The following is a 13,038-nucleotide window of genomic DNA, read 5'->3' as shown; positions in this document are numbered from 1 at the left end:
TTTTTTTTTTTTTTGCGGTACGCGGGCCTCTCACTGCTGCGGCCTCTCCCATTGCAGAGCACAGGCTCTGGACACGCAGACTCAGCGGCCACGGCTCACGAGCCCAGCCGCTCCGCGGCATGTGGGATCCTCCTGGACTGGGGCACGAACCCGTGTCCCCTGCATCGGCAGGTTGACCCTCAAGCACTGCGCCACCAGGGAATCCCCGGGGTCTGTATTTTTAAACTAGGGGTGTCTAGCAAAGCCCGTCAAAAGGTCTGGGACTGGGACTTCCCCAGCAGTCCAGTGGTTAAGACTCCATGCTCCCACTGCGGTGGGCACAGGTTCCATCCCTGGTCGGGGAACCAAGATCCCACATGCCACGGGGCGTTGCCACAAAAAAAAAGAAAAAAAAGTCTGGCACATTAAAGGTGCTTATGGTAGTCAGTAACTAGACTCTTTGGTGAGACCTGTTCTTAAAGCTTTACATATTAGTTTGCTAGGGCTGCCATAACAAAGTATCACAAACTAAGTGGCTTAAACAATAGAAATGGATTGTCTCATGGGTCTGGAGGCCAGAAGTCTGAGGTCCACGTGTTGGCAAGGCCATGCTCCCTCGGAAGGTGCTGGGGAAGGATGTGTTCAAGCCTCCTTTAGCCTCTGGTAGTTCCTGGGCTTGTGGCAGCCCAACTCTGATCTTTCCATGGTGTTCTTCCTGTGTATATGTCTGTGTTCAAATTTCCCTTCTATAAGGCACCTGTTATATTGGGTTTGGGGCCCACTCTGCTCATTTTAGTTTATTCAATATTTATTTATTTGACCCATGCCATGCAGCTTGCGGGATCTTGTCTCTTCTCCAGCCAGGGATCGAACCTGGGCCCTGGCAGTGAAAACTCCAAGTCCTAACCACTGGACCACCAGGGAACTCCCCATGACCTCATTTTAATTAATGACATCTGCATGACCTATTTCCCAGTAGGGTCACATTCTAGGGGGTTAGGACTTCAACCTAAGAATTTTTATGAGGACACAGTTCAACCCATAACAGGCAGCGTCTTAGCTCGGGCTGCCATAACAAACTGCCATAGGCTGGGTGGCTTAAACAAAAGCAATTTATTTTCTCACAGCTCTGGGTCTAGAAGTTTGAGATCAGGGTGCCAGCATAGTCAGTTTCTGGTGAGAGCTCTCCCCTTGGTTATAGACTGCCACCTTCTCACCGTATGTTCATGTCCTGGGTGGGGGGCAGCAATAGGGGGTTCTCTCTGTTGTCTCTTCTTATAAGGGCACCAGTCCCATCCTGAAGGCCGCACACTCAGGACCTCACCTAGACCTAATCACCTCCCCTAAGCCCCATCTCCAAGTACCATCACATTGGGAGTGAGGGCTTCAACGTGGCAATGTTGGGCAGACACAGCTGGGTCCATTGCAGGCAGAGAACACTTGAAAGGAAAAAAGGATGGAGGAAAAAGTAGAAAAGAAGAAAGAGTGATTAAGTTGGTGGGAGCAGAGGGTGAAGATTTCTCCACTTGTCATTACCTTAAACGTCCCATGCAATTTGTCTCTTGGCTCATGAGCTGCAAATGACAGTATACTTGGAAGAAATGCATTTAGAATTGATAGCTTCAGTATATTTTCGGCCTCTTAAAGCTAATGGCATGTGCCCTACCACCAAGAGGGCTTTGATAACACATTTTGAACTCTGCACCAAAAAAAAATGTGATTTTGACTCTGTGTAAATTTCAAAAAAAAAAAAAAAAAGTTTTTTATCTCAAATTTTACTATATTTAAAAAAATTTTTAATGACATGAAAACAAACATTTCGAGTCATTTCAAAACCCTGAGACCAACCTTTGCAGAATTTGAATAATCTGACAAGCGCATGAAACCAGACTTGGTCTCATTTGTCCTCTGGCCCTGAATGGGGACAGCGTATCCTGTCACCACCAGCAGGTTATCACACTGCTGTCCAGGTGACTTCCCGGATCTAAACGTCTTAGAGACTGGCTCTCAGGTTGGTGAGCGAGTTTCATGAGGTTTTGTCTGTCTCTCTCTGTCCTCTCTGGTTGGCTTCCTTCCAGGAGCTGGCGATTCCAGTTTTCCGTCTTGGCTGAAATCCCTGATGACCATTTGCTGCTGTGTGACTGACGGCTACCTCCGGGATGTGGCCATCTCCACCCTGCTCGAAGTGATAAACCACTCGCTGTCCCTAGCACTTGTCATTGAAGACAAAGTGAAACGCTATAAAAGCTCCGGACACAACCCATTTTTCAGCAAGCTGCAGATGGTGACAGTTCCTCCCATTGCTCCAGGAATATTGAAAGTCATTGCAGAGAAAACAGACTTCTATCAGGTATTTCCCATCCAGAGGAGGGTAGCTGGGACCCTGGGACCGTTTGCCCAGACTCTTTATTTGAAGTTGTCCCAGAAGTTGTAGCGGTGGTGACAAAGAATATGGTGCCTTGGGTGGCAGCCGGTGAGGGTGGCTGGAGACCTTGCCTGCCTTGTCCATCTCTCTAACGCAGGCTCCTGGCACAGTTTCTGTCCCCGCAGCAAGTGTTCAGTAATATTTGTGTTCAGTTTTAGGCTGACCAGACTCCGTCTGGCAGGATTCCTAAGTTATCTAAATATACAGAAAAAGAGACTCTGTCCTAATTTGTGAGGTTAGAGGCTTTGAGGTTATTTAGCCTCAAGGAAAACTTAGTTCGTGTCAAGTGTAAGAATGATTGTTGCTGAAGATGGTGAGCAGGTGTTGTCCATCTTTTGGGGGGACAGAGTAAGAAAATAAGGTAGTATAGGGCTCATTTATTGCAAGAAGCTGAAAGATACTCCAGCTAGCTCATGAAAAGAAAAGTGAGGTTTATTATAAAGGTAGGGGAGCCCATGGAAGTCCAAGGGCGGGAGTGGAATGCAGCTGGGTCTCACGGGGTCTCACCTGGGAAGCTGTCAGGTCCCGAGGCTGCTTGCTCTGCACATCTCCCTGCCAACCAGGACCTAACTTGGTTGCCATTTGACCTTCAGTCTGCCTCAGGACCCTCAGGCTTGATTCTCATAGCTAATGACAGTTGCATCACTTTCTAACAATTCTGAACTAACTGGTCAAGGCTATTAAACAGGCAATCAGCGGGTCACCCTTGGGTCAGGTGCCTTCTGCCGTCCAGTTGACCACAGCAGTGACGCAGGCCAGGGGGAGGTGGTCGTGTGGTATAGACAGGGACCAGCCCACTCACTGGGGCCTGTAGATGGAACACATTTCCCCTGCAGGTGGTCAGGACAGCAGATGCCCTGCAAATTCGGAGATGCTAAGGAAGAGACATTTTAGATGTTGTATGTGGGAATGAGGTACTGGAATTAAACTGTCCTTTCAGGCCTTGACAGCCCGTCCTCTGAAAGGCTTTCGAAATGGGCTGGCTTTTCACCTATTGGAGATGAGCTCTATCAAGCAAGTCATGTAATTGAGGCCACTTCTCAGCTTTGTTTCCTTTTAAAAAAAAAAAAAAAGCATCATTTACGTATAATTCATTCATTTAAAGCACACAATTCAATGGTTTTTATTATATTCCTTTTTTCTATATGTCTTATCTTTTTTCCACCTATTTCCCTTTTACTACTTTCTTTTTCATTAAGTGAATATTTTCCAGTGTAATATTTTAATTTCCTTGATGACTTTTTCGATATATTTTGGGAGTTATTTTTTGTAGTGGTTACTCTGTTTACCATTATACATCTTATCAGAATTGACTTCACATTCATACTAAATTCCAGTGAGATATAGAAACATCCCTCTTGAATAGCTCTATTCCTCTTCCAAACGTATGGGTCACGTTTTCTTGTATCTTTGCATGTCTTATAATCTTTATTGAAGACTGGACATTTTAGGTAATATATTGTTGTAAATTTGTACTCTGGCACCTCCCTCCCACCCCACCAGTGACTTGTTGTCTTTTTTGTTTGTTTAGTGACTTGACTGTTGTAGTGATGTCTGTTTCCCCTGCACTGTGAGGCCTTTGGCTCTGCTCCTTGGAGGGTTCAGCCTTAGGAATGTGCAGCCAGTCTGAGATGATAGTGATCTTAGCAAGATTCTCCTTGACCGTCTGCTTTCTATTCTCATTGACTGTCTGGTCTCTATTAAGCTCTGTTGGTATCACACCCAGATGTTAAGCTCCACTAAACACTGGCTGATTGCTCTATTGGGGCATAAATTACTCCACAGTCTGATCCAGTGAAATTTATACCCCTCTCTCAGATAGTTTTTTGAGGCCAGTCTTTGAGATTTGTTTGGACACAGGAGGATTTTTCCTAGCTCTCTGTTTCCCTGGTTATTTCTGGTAAATGAGCAGTCCTGTGGTTTAGCTTGTTGCTGTCGTGGAGCTGCCAGCCTCCTCTTAATTGCTTACCACCAAAATCTCTGTTGTTTTTGAAAGCACTCCTAGACTTGAACATATACCTGTGCTCTGTTCCAAATAGACTCATTTCCCTTATAGAGAGCTATGCAACTCTCTGTTTTATGGCTTGCCTCTCCCGCTGGGCAAATTCTCTGAATACTATTGCACAGGAAGAGCTGCGACTGGGACAGTTGTCTGTTTTTCTTGGTGTGATATCCCTACAGGGTGCTGGGTAAGGATGCTAGCCTCTGGTCTTCTAAGTGTGCCTCTTTTCCTCTCCTAGCATGTAACTTTTCCCTTACAAGCAAACTGGAGCAAGAATGATCTGGACCCCAGTATTCTTAGCCTGCTGTGCCTGGATAGAGCCTCCATGGAAGAGTTGGGGCAGAGGAGTAAAATGCCGGTGGCCTGTTCCTCCCAGGGAGATGCAGAAGCCTTAGACTGGGAGCTGGAAGGAGGGGGTGCCCATCTTCTTGGCCACACCCTGCCAAGCCAAGCTTGATTGAGAGGTGGATAGGGGTCATGGTTCAAGTGGCATAGACTATTGCTACTTGTATTGGAATTTTCGTAGACTTTCTTGAGTGTTTCTTCATCTCTTGAGTGCCCGTCGGATAATTTCCAGCAGCTCTAAATGGCTGGCTGTTTAATTTTTTTTTAATAATTTTCACTGGTTATGGTGGTTTTGCTGGTAGAGGGTCCACAGTTTGTGCAGTCGAGCCCCATTTACGATGTTGGGTCCTGGCAGATCCTGGATTTAATTGCTCTTCAGCTTCTGCCCCTCATTCTCCCTGTCTCCTTCTTACCAAACTTGAGTCACAGTAAAGATCTTGAATCTGTAGAACTTGGAACCAGGAACAGTGCCAACTGTAAGCACAGTGACTGGGCAGATCTTCCCTGGTCCTGCGTACATCACAGAGCTTGACATAATTACCTCACAGGCACAGAGAAGAAAAGAGAAGAAAGAATTGAGTCCATGAATCCTTGGAAAGCTATTAATAGAGTAAAAATGGTAGCACTCAATACTTTCCTCTTGTTTGGTGTGAAGTATACTTTTATGAGTTCTTTCCAAAGCCTGGATTTTTATTTTGACTCAGATTTAGTACATACCTGAGTATCTACTACTTGCCAAGCACGGGAGCATACGTTACATATTATCAGGTTCTCGAGCTGGGTGTGGCTGGTACCTGCCCACATTGAGACGCTGGAATTAGAATTGGTAAAGCAACCTGCACAGATAGCCAGGATGTGCCCCTGGTTCTTGGATTCCAGGTGTTGGGCTGGTTCCACATCCTCTAGCCTTTTTCTCATTCCCATGGAATGGCTCACCTACCGGGTTTCCTTCTGCACACAGTGCAAATGAGGATAAGGTCAGATATCCCAAGAACACCCTGCCCTTTCTAGGTTGTAAGGCAGGTTGCCAACCACTAATAAAATGTCCAGAACATAGGGATTGAGAAGGCTAAGACAGATGAAGGAGCGGGTGTGTTTTTGTGATCAGTATCAAGTCTCAGAAACCCTCCAAAAAAAACTAAACCTTCCAGGTGGAGCATCTTACTCATAAATTTGCCATAGGGACTGCAAGTGAGGGGACTCTTAGTTGAAAGTTTTGTATCAGAAGTTTACATGTAACTTGTTAATTGGAAATCAGGGCCCCTTAGATAAAAAAATAAATAATGGTTAGTGGCTCAAACCAGTCAGTGGTTAATTTGATCTGTGCAGAGAAGACAGTTTTGTTAAAGAGAAATAAATGAGCCGAAAGAAGTTCTTTGATCTAAGATGTACATTATAAAAAGTTATAATCTGTGAGACATCATCTTTTTCCACCACCTGGAGGAATGCCTTCAGAAATTCCGCTCCCGGAAGTGGCCACCAGCCCTCCTTTTGAGTCTCACTGTGGTTGGGTCAGGCACCCGCCCTGCTCCCTGGGGCTTGGGGAGGGGCTGCAGCCACTTGCAGACCTCATATGTTTAAAGCGCTGAGATCAGGGCTGGGGAGCTGAAGGACTCTATTTGGGATACAATTTGTGCCTTGAAGGCGAGCCAGGGCATCTGCCACAGCGTGGTGCACAGAAATGGGAACAAACAAGTTTGGGGAATGAAAGCTGAACGCCAGTTTGAGCCAACCCCAGGTGGTAAGGTCCTACGGTGTCTATCTCAGGATAGCGACCACCGCAAATCCACCAAACTTCCTAGAGGGTGTGTCTCTGGAACCCCAGTGCTGGCATGTAGGGAGCCTTGGTGTATGCTTTTTGAAAGGATGCCTCAGCTGATAGGTTCTTGCTTCCAGATGATTCCCCTCTGAAAGTGAAGGTCTGGGCAAGAGCTGCAGTGTTCTGAGCTAGTCTCAGACATCCAAGTTTAACCTATAACGTTGCCCTTGCCCGGATGACTCCTGAGGCGTCTGTAATGTAGTTTGGGTTTGCTTCGCTTTGTTCTGCTTGGTGCTGGTGGTTCTTTGTATTGAGGATTCTCCCATAGCAAATGTAGGCAGAAGCCAGTACCTGGGGGCTGGGACTGGGCTGCCACAAGGAGGAAATGGGCGGGAGCCACCTGTGTTCACACTGTCTCCCCTCCGTCCAGAGGGTGGCTCATGTGCTTTGGAATCAGCTGAACAAGGAGACCCAGGAGCATCACATCACGTGTGTAGAGTTGTTCTACCGCCTGCACTGCCTGGCCCCGACAGCCAACATCTGCGAGGACATCATCTGTCATGCCCTCCTGGACCCTGACAAGGTGAGTCTTTGCAGCCGACAACCTCCCTCTGACATCGGTCCTGACACCGTGAGCCCAGGCAGACTTACCTATATCCGGCTGGAGTCTTTCTGGGGCTCAGTGGACATCCTGATTAACGGGCAGGCCTATGGCACTAGTAACATTTTTTTTTTTTTTTTGCCTGTGTTGGGTCTTCACTGCTGCGCGCAGTCTTTCTCTAGTTGTGGTGAGCAGGGGCCACTCCTCGCCCTGGTACACGGGCCTCTCACTGTGGTGGCTTCTCTTGTTGCAGAGCACAGGCTCTAGGTATGCGGGCTCAGTAGTTGTGGCACGCGGGCTCTAGAGCGCGGGCTCAGTAGCTGTGGTGCATGCGCTTAGTTGCTCCGCGGCATGTGAGATCTTCCCAGACCAGGACTCGAACCCCTGTCCCCTGCACTGGCAGGCGGATTCTTAACCACTGCGCCACCAGGGAAGTCCGCATTAGTAACATTTTAATACATTAATAATTTCAGGACTGGAAGGCCTCCAGAAGCACGAGCCATCCCCTGTGTCATATTAAGCCTCACCAGGGAGATCTGCCCAGGCTCCCATGATGCCTGCAGGGCTTCTAGAGTTCTCAGTGAAGTAGGCAGTCACAGAGAATGTGTCGCCTTGGAAGCCCTGGCTCTGCTTTGCTGTCGTGTCCTGTTCTCTAAGCCATTCAGCCTGGCACTGCCAAAGGCCATGAGAAGGCTGTGCTCTGTGTTTTCCCTCAGCCACAGGCCTAGGTGTGACCCCAGACTCGGGCTGACACTGAGTCTGGAATATGCATTCTCCGGAAAGCACACCTGTGTCAGTGGGAGCAAGGAAGGCAAGGACCCGGGTCCCCCTGCTCCAGGCGCCATCGGACACCAGGCACTGATGAGACTCCAGCATCTCTGCCTGAGTTGCTGCCTTTCTGCTGAGCTCTTGTTTGTTATTTAAATGGGGTTTGCTGCCACTGAGAACAGTGTTCTGCTAAGAAATCAGGTTCCTCACTCCCGTTTCTTTCCTATTCAAGGGAACAAGACTGGAAGCTCTGTTTCGATTTTCCGTCATCTGGCACCTGACGAGAGAGATCCAGGGCAGTCGAGTGACATCTCACAATCGCTCCTTTGACAGGTGAGGGGGGACTTTTTAATAACTTACCCTTAAAAGCAAAGGGACACTTTGCAGAGGTGCCGGGTCAGTGTGTCGGGCTGGGGAGAGGGAGATGTGTGCCGTGGAAAACCTGACCCCATGTTCTTGATGCAGAGTGAACGATTCCTGTGATCCCCTAAGTGAATTCCGGCCAGACGGGTGTGAATACCTGGGAGGGGTTTGCTTAATTTGGCCTTGGAGGGAGGAGAAAGCCCCACGTGCCTCAGACTCACCTGAGGAGCTGGTAGAACGTGCCCGCCGAGGGGGCTTGGTAGGGAGATGGAGATGGGCTAGATCTTGACTGGGGTAGCAGCCACACTGGGTGTGTGCGCCTGCGATGTCCTCAACCACACGCTGAAGATATGAACTGTATTGTAGGCGCATTCTGTTCTACATTGGTTTTTGAAAATCCCCCACCTTATTTCCGGAGCTCTAGATGCGGGGGTCAGACACACAGCCTTAGAGAGATGCCAGCTGATTCTGGTACCTCCTCCCCTCTCCATTTGGGGTGATTTTTGGGCATCGGGATTTTAAAAGCTCCCCCCCCCCTCCCCTAGAGACTCTAGCTGAGAGCAGGGTTAACGTCCCTGGTCCTCTGCTGCCTGGGTCGGGAAGCCCAGGCCAGGTGAAGCTCCCCGAGGGCGTCCCAGCCGCCCTGACGGTTCGCATCCCCCCACAGGTCCCTGTTCGTCGTGCTCGACAGCCTGGCCTGCACAGACGGCGCCATCGGGGCCACCGCCCAGGGCTGGCTGGTGCGGGCGCTCTCCCTCGGCGACGTGGCCCGCATCCTGGAGCCCGTGCTGCTACTCCTGCTTGAGCCCAAAACCCAGAGGGCCTCCATTCACTGCCTCAAGCAGGAGAGCTCAACGGGTGAGCACGCCGCGCGCAGGCCAGGCCAGCTCTCTGTCCCTGGGGCAGGAAGGGGTGACCTGGACCCCAGCTGCCTGGTGCAGCAGTCAAGGCACTTAGACCTCCCTGGTGGTTTTGCCACATTCAGAAGGTATGAAGGTACTTTGTGGGGACTTTTTAAATTTAGGAATCAGATGAAGCAGCACTTAGAAATGCTAGGTGGTGGGTTTGTTGTGTTCATTGAAAAATACGATTTTTTTATATTAAAAAGGAAAATATTAGTAACCCATGTTCCAATAAATATAGCTGATTCTTGGTTCTTTTGCTAGAGAAAGCAATTCAAGTGCATCTAAGGTAGGAGGAGAGAAAAACAGACCATCCATCCAAAGGTCTCCAAGGCCAACCCTTCACTTATGAAAGAAGTCTGAGGTCTGGCGTGAAGTTCAGTTTGGGTTGGCTAGGCTAGCACTTCTCAGACCTGGGACGGGAGAGTTGAGGTTGCCTCCAGGTATGAATGATCAAGAATGTTGAAATTTGCATGTAACCTACTCAGTTGTACTTTATAAAAATTACTTCTGCTCCAGAACTGTCAAGAACAAGGTAAGTGGTCTCTTTTCTGTCTGCTCTCCAAGGCTCTTTCCAACTGTTAACGTATAATCAGAAATGCAGAAGAAATAGACCTTTGGGTTCTGAGAACTTTCAGAGGCATCTTTAACATAAATTTAAAAGAATATGGGTAGGAAGAAGAAAAGAAAGGCTAAAATAAAACCGATGAGTTCATTAAATTTCAGTGACTAATACCTAGAGCAGTTTATGATCTAACATTGCTTCCCACAATAGGTGTATTTTATGACTTCCTGCAGTTTTCTAAGTGATGGTTTTACAAGCTTTGATTAGTTTGTTTAGATCACCGGGTTGTAAATATTCAGTGTTTGTCACAGTCTTATCTTACAGAGAAAAGCAGCCTAACACCTAAATAAGCAAAGATTCCTAAGGTGGTTTCCTTTCCTTACAAGGTTCCTTGCCTAAAACTGTAACTTCTGGTTTTCCTTTAGGTGCCTTCTCAAAGGAGAGGCATTCTATTACTCCACAATTGTAAGAAAGTAAAATGCAAAGAAGTATAAACTAAGCACCTTCTTAAAAGTTTGCTCTTCATTAAGGGAAGCTAGATTTTAAGCATTCCTTTGCTTTAACGAGAAAGTTGTTTTTGTTTTTGTTTTTTTTTTGGCAGTACACGGGCCTCTCACCGTTGTGGCCTCTCCCATTGCGGAGCACAGGCTCCGGACGCGCAGGCTCAGCGGCCATGGCTCACGGGCCCAGCCGCTCCGCGGCATGTGGGATCTTCCCAGCCCGGGACATGAACCCGTGTCCCCTGCATCAGCAGGTGGACTCTCAACCACTGCGACACTAGGGAAGCCCAAGAAAGTTTTAACTCCACGGCTCATTGGGTTTTAAAAGTCTCGTGGCACTTCCTGCTGCCCCCTCTAATTGACGTTTAATGCTACCTGCCTAGTAAGGGAAAATGCGTTTTCTCTGCCACGTTCTCTCCCTGGAAACAACTAGAAGGGTTCTGCTTACCCTGCATGCTACCTCTGTGAGCCTGTAGAAATCTACTTTTTAAATACTGTTGTGCACACCAGGCAGCTGCTCTATTTCTAAAATCTTATTCTTCCTTCTTTCCTAACCTGGCTTAGTGTTCATGGAGTAGATTTGCTGAAAGCTGCCTATTACAAATGTTTGGCAGTACCAAAGATGTCTGGCTTCTCACTCCTTTTTTTTAAAGAGACCTGAGCACTTTAAAGTGTTGTGTATTTTCTGATCTCAGAGGTACTAGCGTGCTTATTTTAAGAACTGGAATCTTAAATCACAAGTGAAAGTCCCTCGCGATGCCGGCTGATAGAGCGCCTCACTGTTAATGGTTCAGTAGCTATCATTCCAGACTTTTCCATAGCTGCATATTATAGGCACTCTCCCCTAATTGGTCTTATTCTGTACAGCTAGATTCTGCAGCTTGGTCTTTTTTCTTCAATACTTAATATACACTACACATTGCTCCATATCGTACGTGTAGGAGTATCTTTAAAAAACCCAAACAGTAGCCCTCTGCATGCCTGTGCCATGAGTTTTTTCAGTCCTCTTACCATGGATGCTTTGTTTGCTTTCCAGTTTGTTTTTATTCAAGATGTTTCAGTGATACCCTTTTAGCTTTGAAGACCTTCTGCTGACATTTCTGTAGGATACCTTTTTTTGAAAGGAAACTCCCAGGAGAAAATGATAGGCATTTTTTAAAAATCACCCTTCCCCTAAACTCAGGATATTTATATTTCCTATGACAATGTAACTAAATTATCCAATTTCTTGAACATTTTAAAAGGCCTGTTCACTTTGCTTGTCTGCCTTCCATCTGTAATGTAATCTAGACTCTAGTGTTGTTGTTTCATGGGGGAATTATATTTTATTTTGTGGTTTTTACACTTTATTTTTCTTGTTGAGGTATAGCTGATTTACAATGTGATGTAAGTTTCATGTGCACAACATAGTGGTTCACAGTTTTTAAAGGTTATATTCCATTTATAGTTATTATAACATATTGGTTATATGCCCTATGCTGCACAGTATATCCTGGTAGCTTATTTATTGTATACACAGGAGTTTGTACCTCTTAATCCCCTACCCGTGTCTCCCCCTGCCACCCTGACCCCACTGGTAACCACTAGTTCGTTCTCCGTGTCTGTGAGTCTGTTTCTGCTTTGTTACATTCATTCACTTGTTTTAATTTTTAGACTCTGCATATAAGCGGTAACATACAATATTTGTGACTTTCTGTCTGACATTTCACTAAGCATGATACCCTCCAGGTCCATCCACGTTGTCGCAAAGAATTTATCTTGTCCCTCCTCCCTTACTAATATTGATCTTTCTGCCTGGCTTTAAGACAAAGATCACTCTAGAAGCGACTTGTCATAACTGACTCTCCTGTTCTGAAGTCGTCTGTTCTGTAATTTTCAGAAGACTGGCGTCATTGGTTTAACAGGAAGCGAACCTCATTCAAAGAGGCGTGGGGTGCACCCGAGCTTCAGGAGGGTGGTGGCGAAGAGAGCGCGCCCCTGAGCCGGTTCGCCACCGTGGACCGCGAGGCCATCTGGGCCGAGGTGGAGAAGGAGCCCGAGGTGTGCCTGCCGGGCCGCGAGCCCAGGGAGGAAGACCTTGCCTACGGCGCGGACCCACTGGATGGGGCGGCCCGCGACACCGCGGACGACAGCGAGCGCACCGAGTCCGCAGACACGAGCCCCACAGAGAGCGAGCACACGTCCCCCTACTCCTCCCCGTCCCACGAGCCCCAGGAGCTGAGCGGCGGCGAGCTCTGCTGCACGCCCCTCCCCACGGCAGCCCAGGGCCCCCCAGAGCCGGCGGCCAGCCTCAAGTCCACTGTCAAGTGGAGCCTGGCGCGCGTGGACTCGGACAAGACCCAGGCCTCGGAGTCGCTGTCCAGCGACGAGGAGGCCGACGTGGAGCTCCAGGCCCTGAGCGCGGCCCGGCAGCTGAAGCAGCAGCGGGAGAGGCAGGAGGCGATCAAGGCCCTATTTAAGCACATCCTGCTCTACCTGCAGCCCTATGACTCCCGGCGAGTGCTGTACGCCTTCTCCGTGCTAGAAGCTGTGCTCAAAACCAACCCCAAAGAGTTCATCGAGGCCGTGTCCCGGACCAGCATGGACACCAGCTCCACCGCGCACCTCAACCTCGTCTCCAACCTCCTGGCTCGCCACCAGGAGGCCCTCGCCGGCCAGAGCTTCTACGGAAAGCTCCAGACCCAGTCTCCCAATGTGTGCCCTCACTCGCTGCTGATCGAGCTCCTCACCTACCTGTGCCTGAGCTTCCTGCGCAGCTACTACCCTTGTTACCTGAAGGTTTCCCACCGAGACATCCTCGGCAACCGGGACGTGCAGGTCAAGAGCGGC

General features: G+C 48.3%; 1 protein-coding gene and 1 non-coding gene across 2 annotated transcripts in view; one reads left to right on the top strand and one right to left on the bottom strand.

The window, feature by feature from the left end:
- Window positions 1–13,038, top strand: part of DOP1B (DOP1 leucine zipper like protein B) — a 105,739-nt gene that overhangs the window by 51,913 nt on the left and 40,788 nt on the right. Inside the window, exons 14-18 of the mRNA XM_007470498.1 lie at window positions 2,037–2,329; window positions 6,941–7,093; window positions 8,112–8,212; window positions 8,910–9,100; window positions 12,089–13,031. Coding sequence (XP_007470560.1) covers window positions 2,037–2,329; window positions 6,941–7,093; window positions 8,112–8,212; window positions 8,910–9,100; window positions 12,089–13,031 — 1,681 coding nt within the window. The remainder of the gene's footprint in view (window positions 1–2,036; window positions 2,330–6,940; window positions 7,094–8,111; window positions 8,213–8,909; window positions 9,101–12,088; window positions 13,032–13,038) is intronic.
- TRNAE-UUC (transfer RNA glutamic acid (anticodon UUC)) lies at window positions 832–903 on the bottom strand. The gene has a single exon. It is a non-coding gene; the product is annotated as a tRNA-Glu (tRNA).

Source organism: Lipotes vexillifer, unplaced genomic scaffold, assembly GCF_000442215.2.
Source record: "Lipotes vexillifer unplaced genomic scaffold, Lipotes_vexillifer_v1.1 scaffold402, whole genome shotgun sequence".
NCBI lineage: Eukaryota > Metazoa > Chordata > Mammalia > Artiodactyla > Lipotidae > Lipotes > Lipotes vexillifer.
This window is presented reverse-complemented; position numbering and strand designations above follow the sequence as displayed.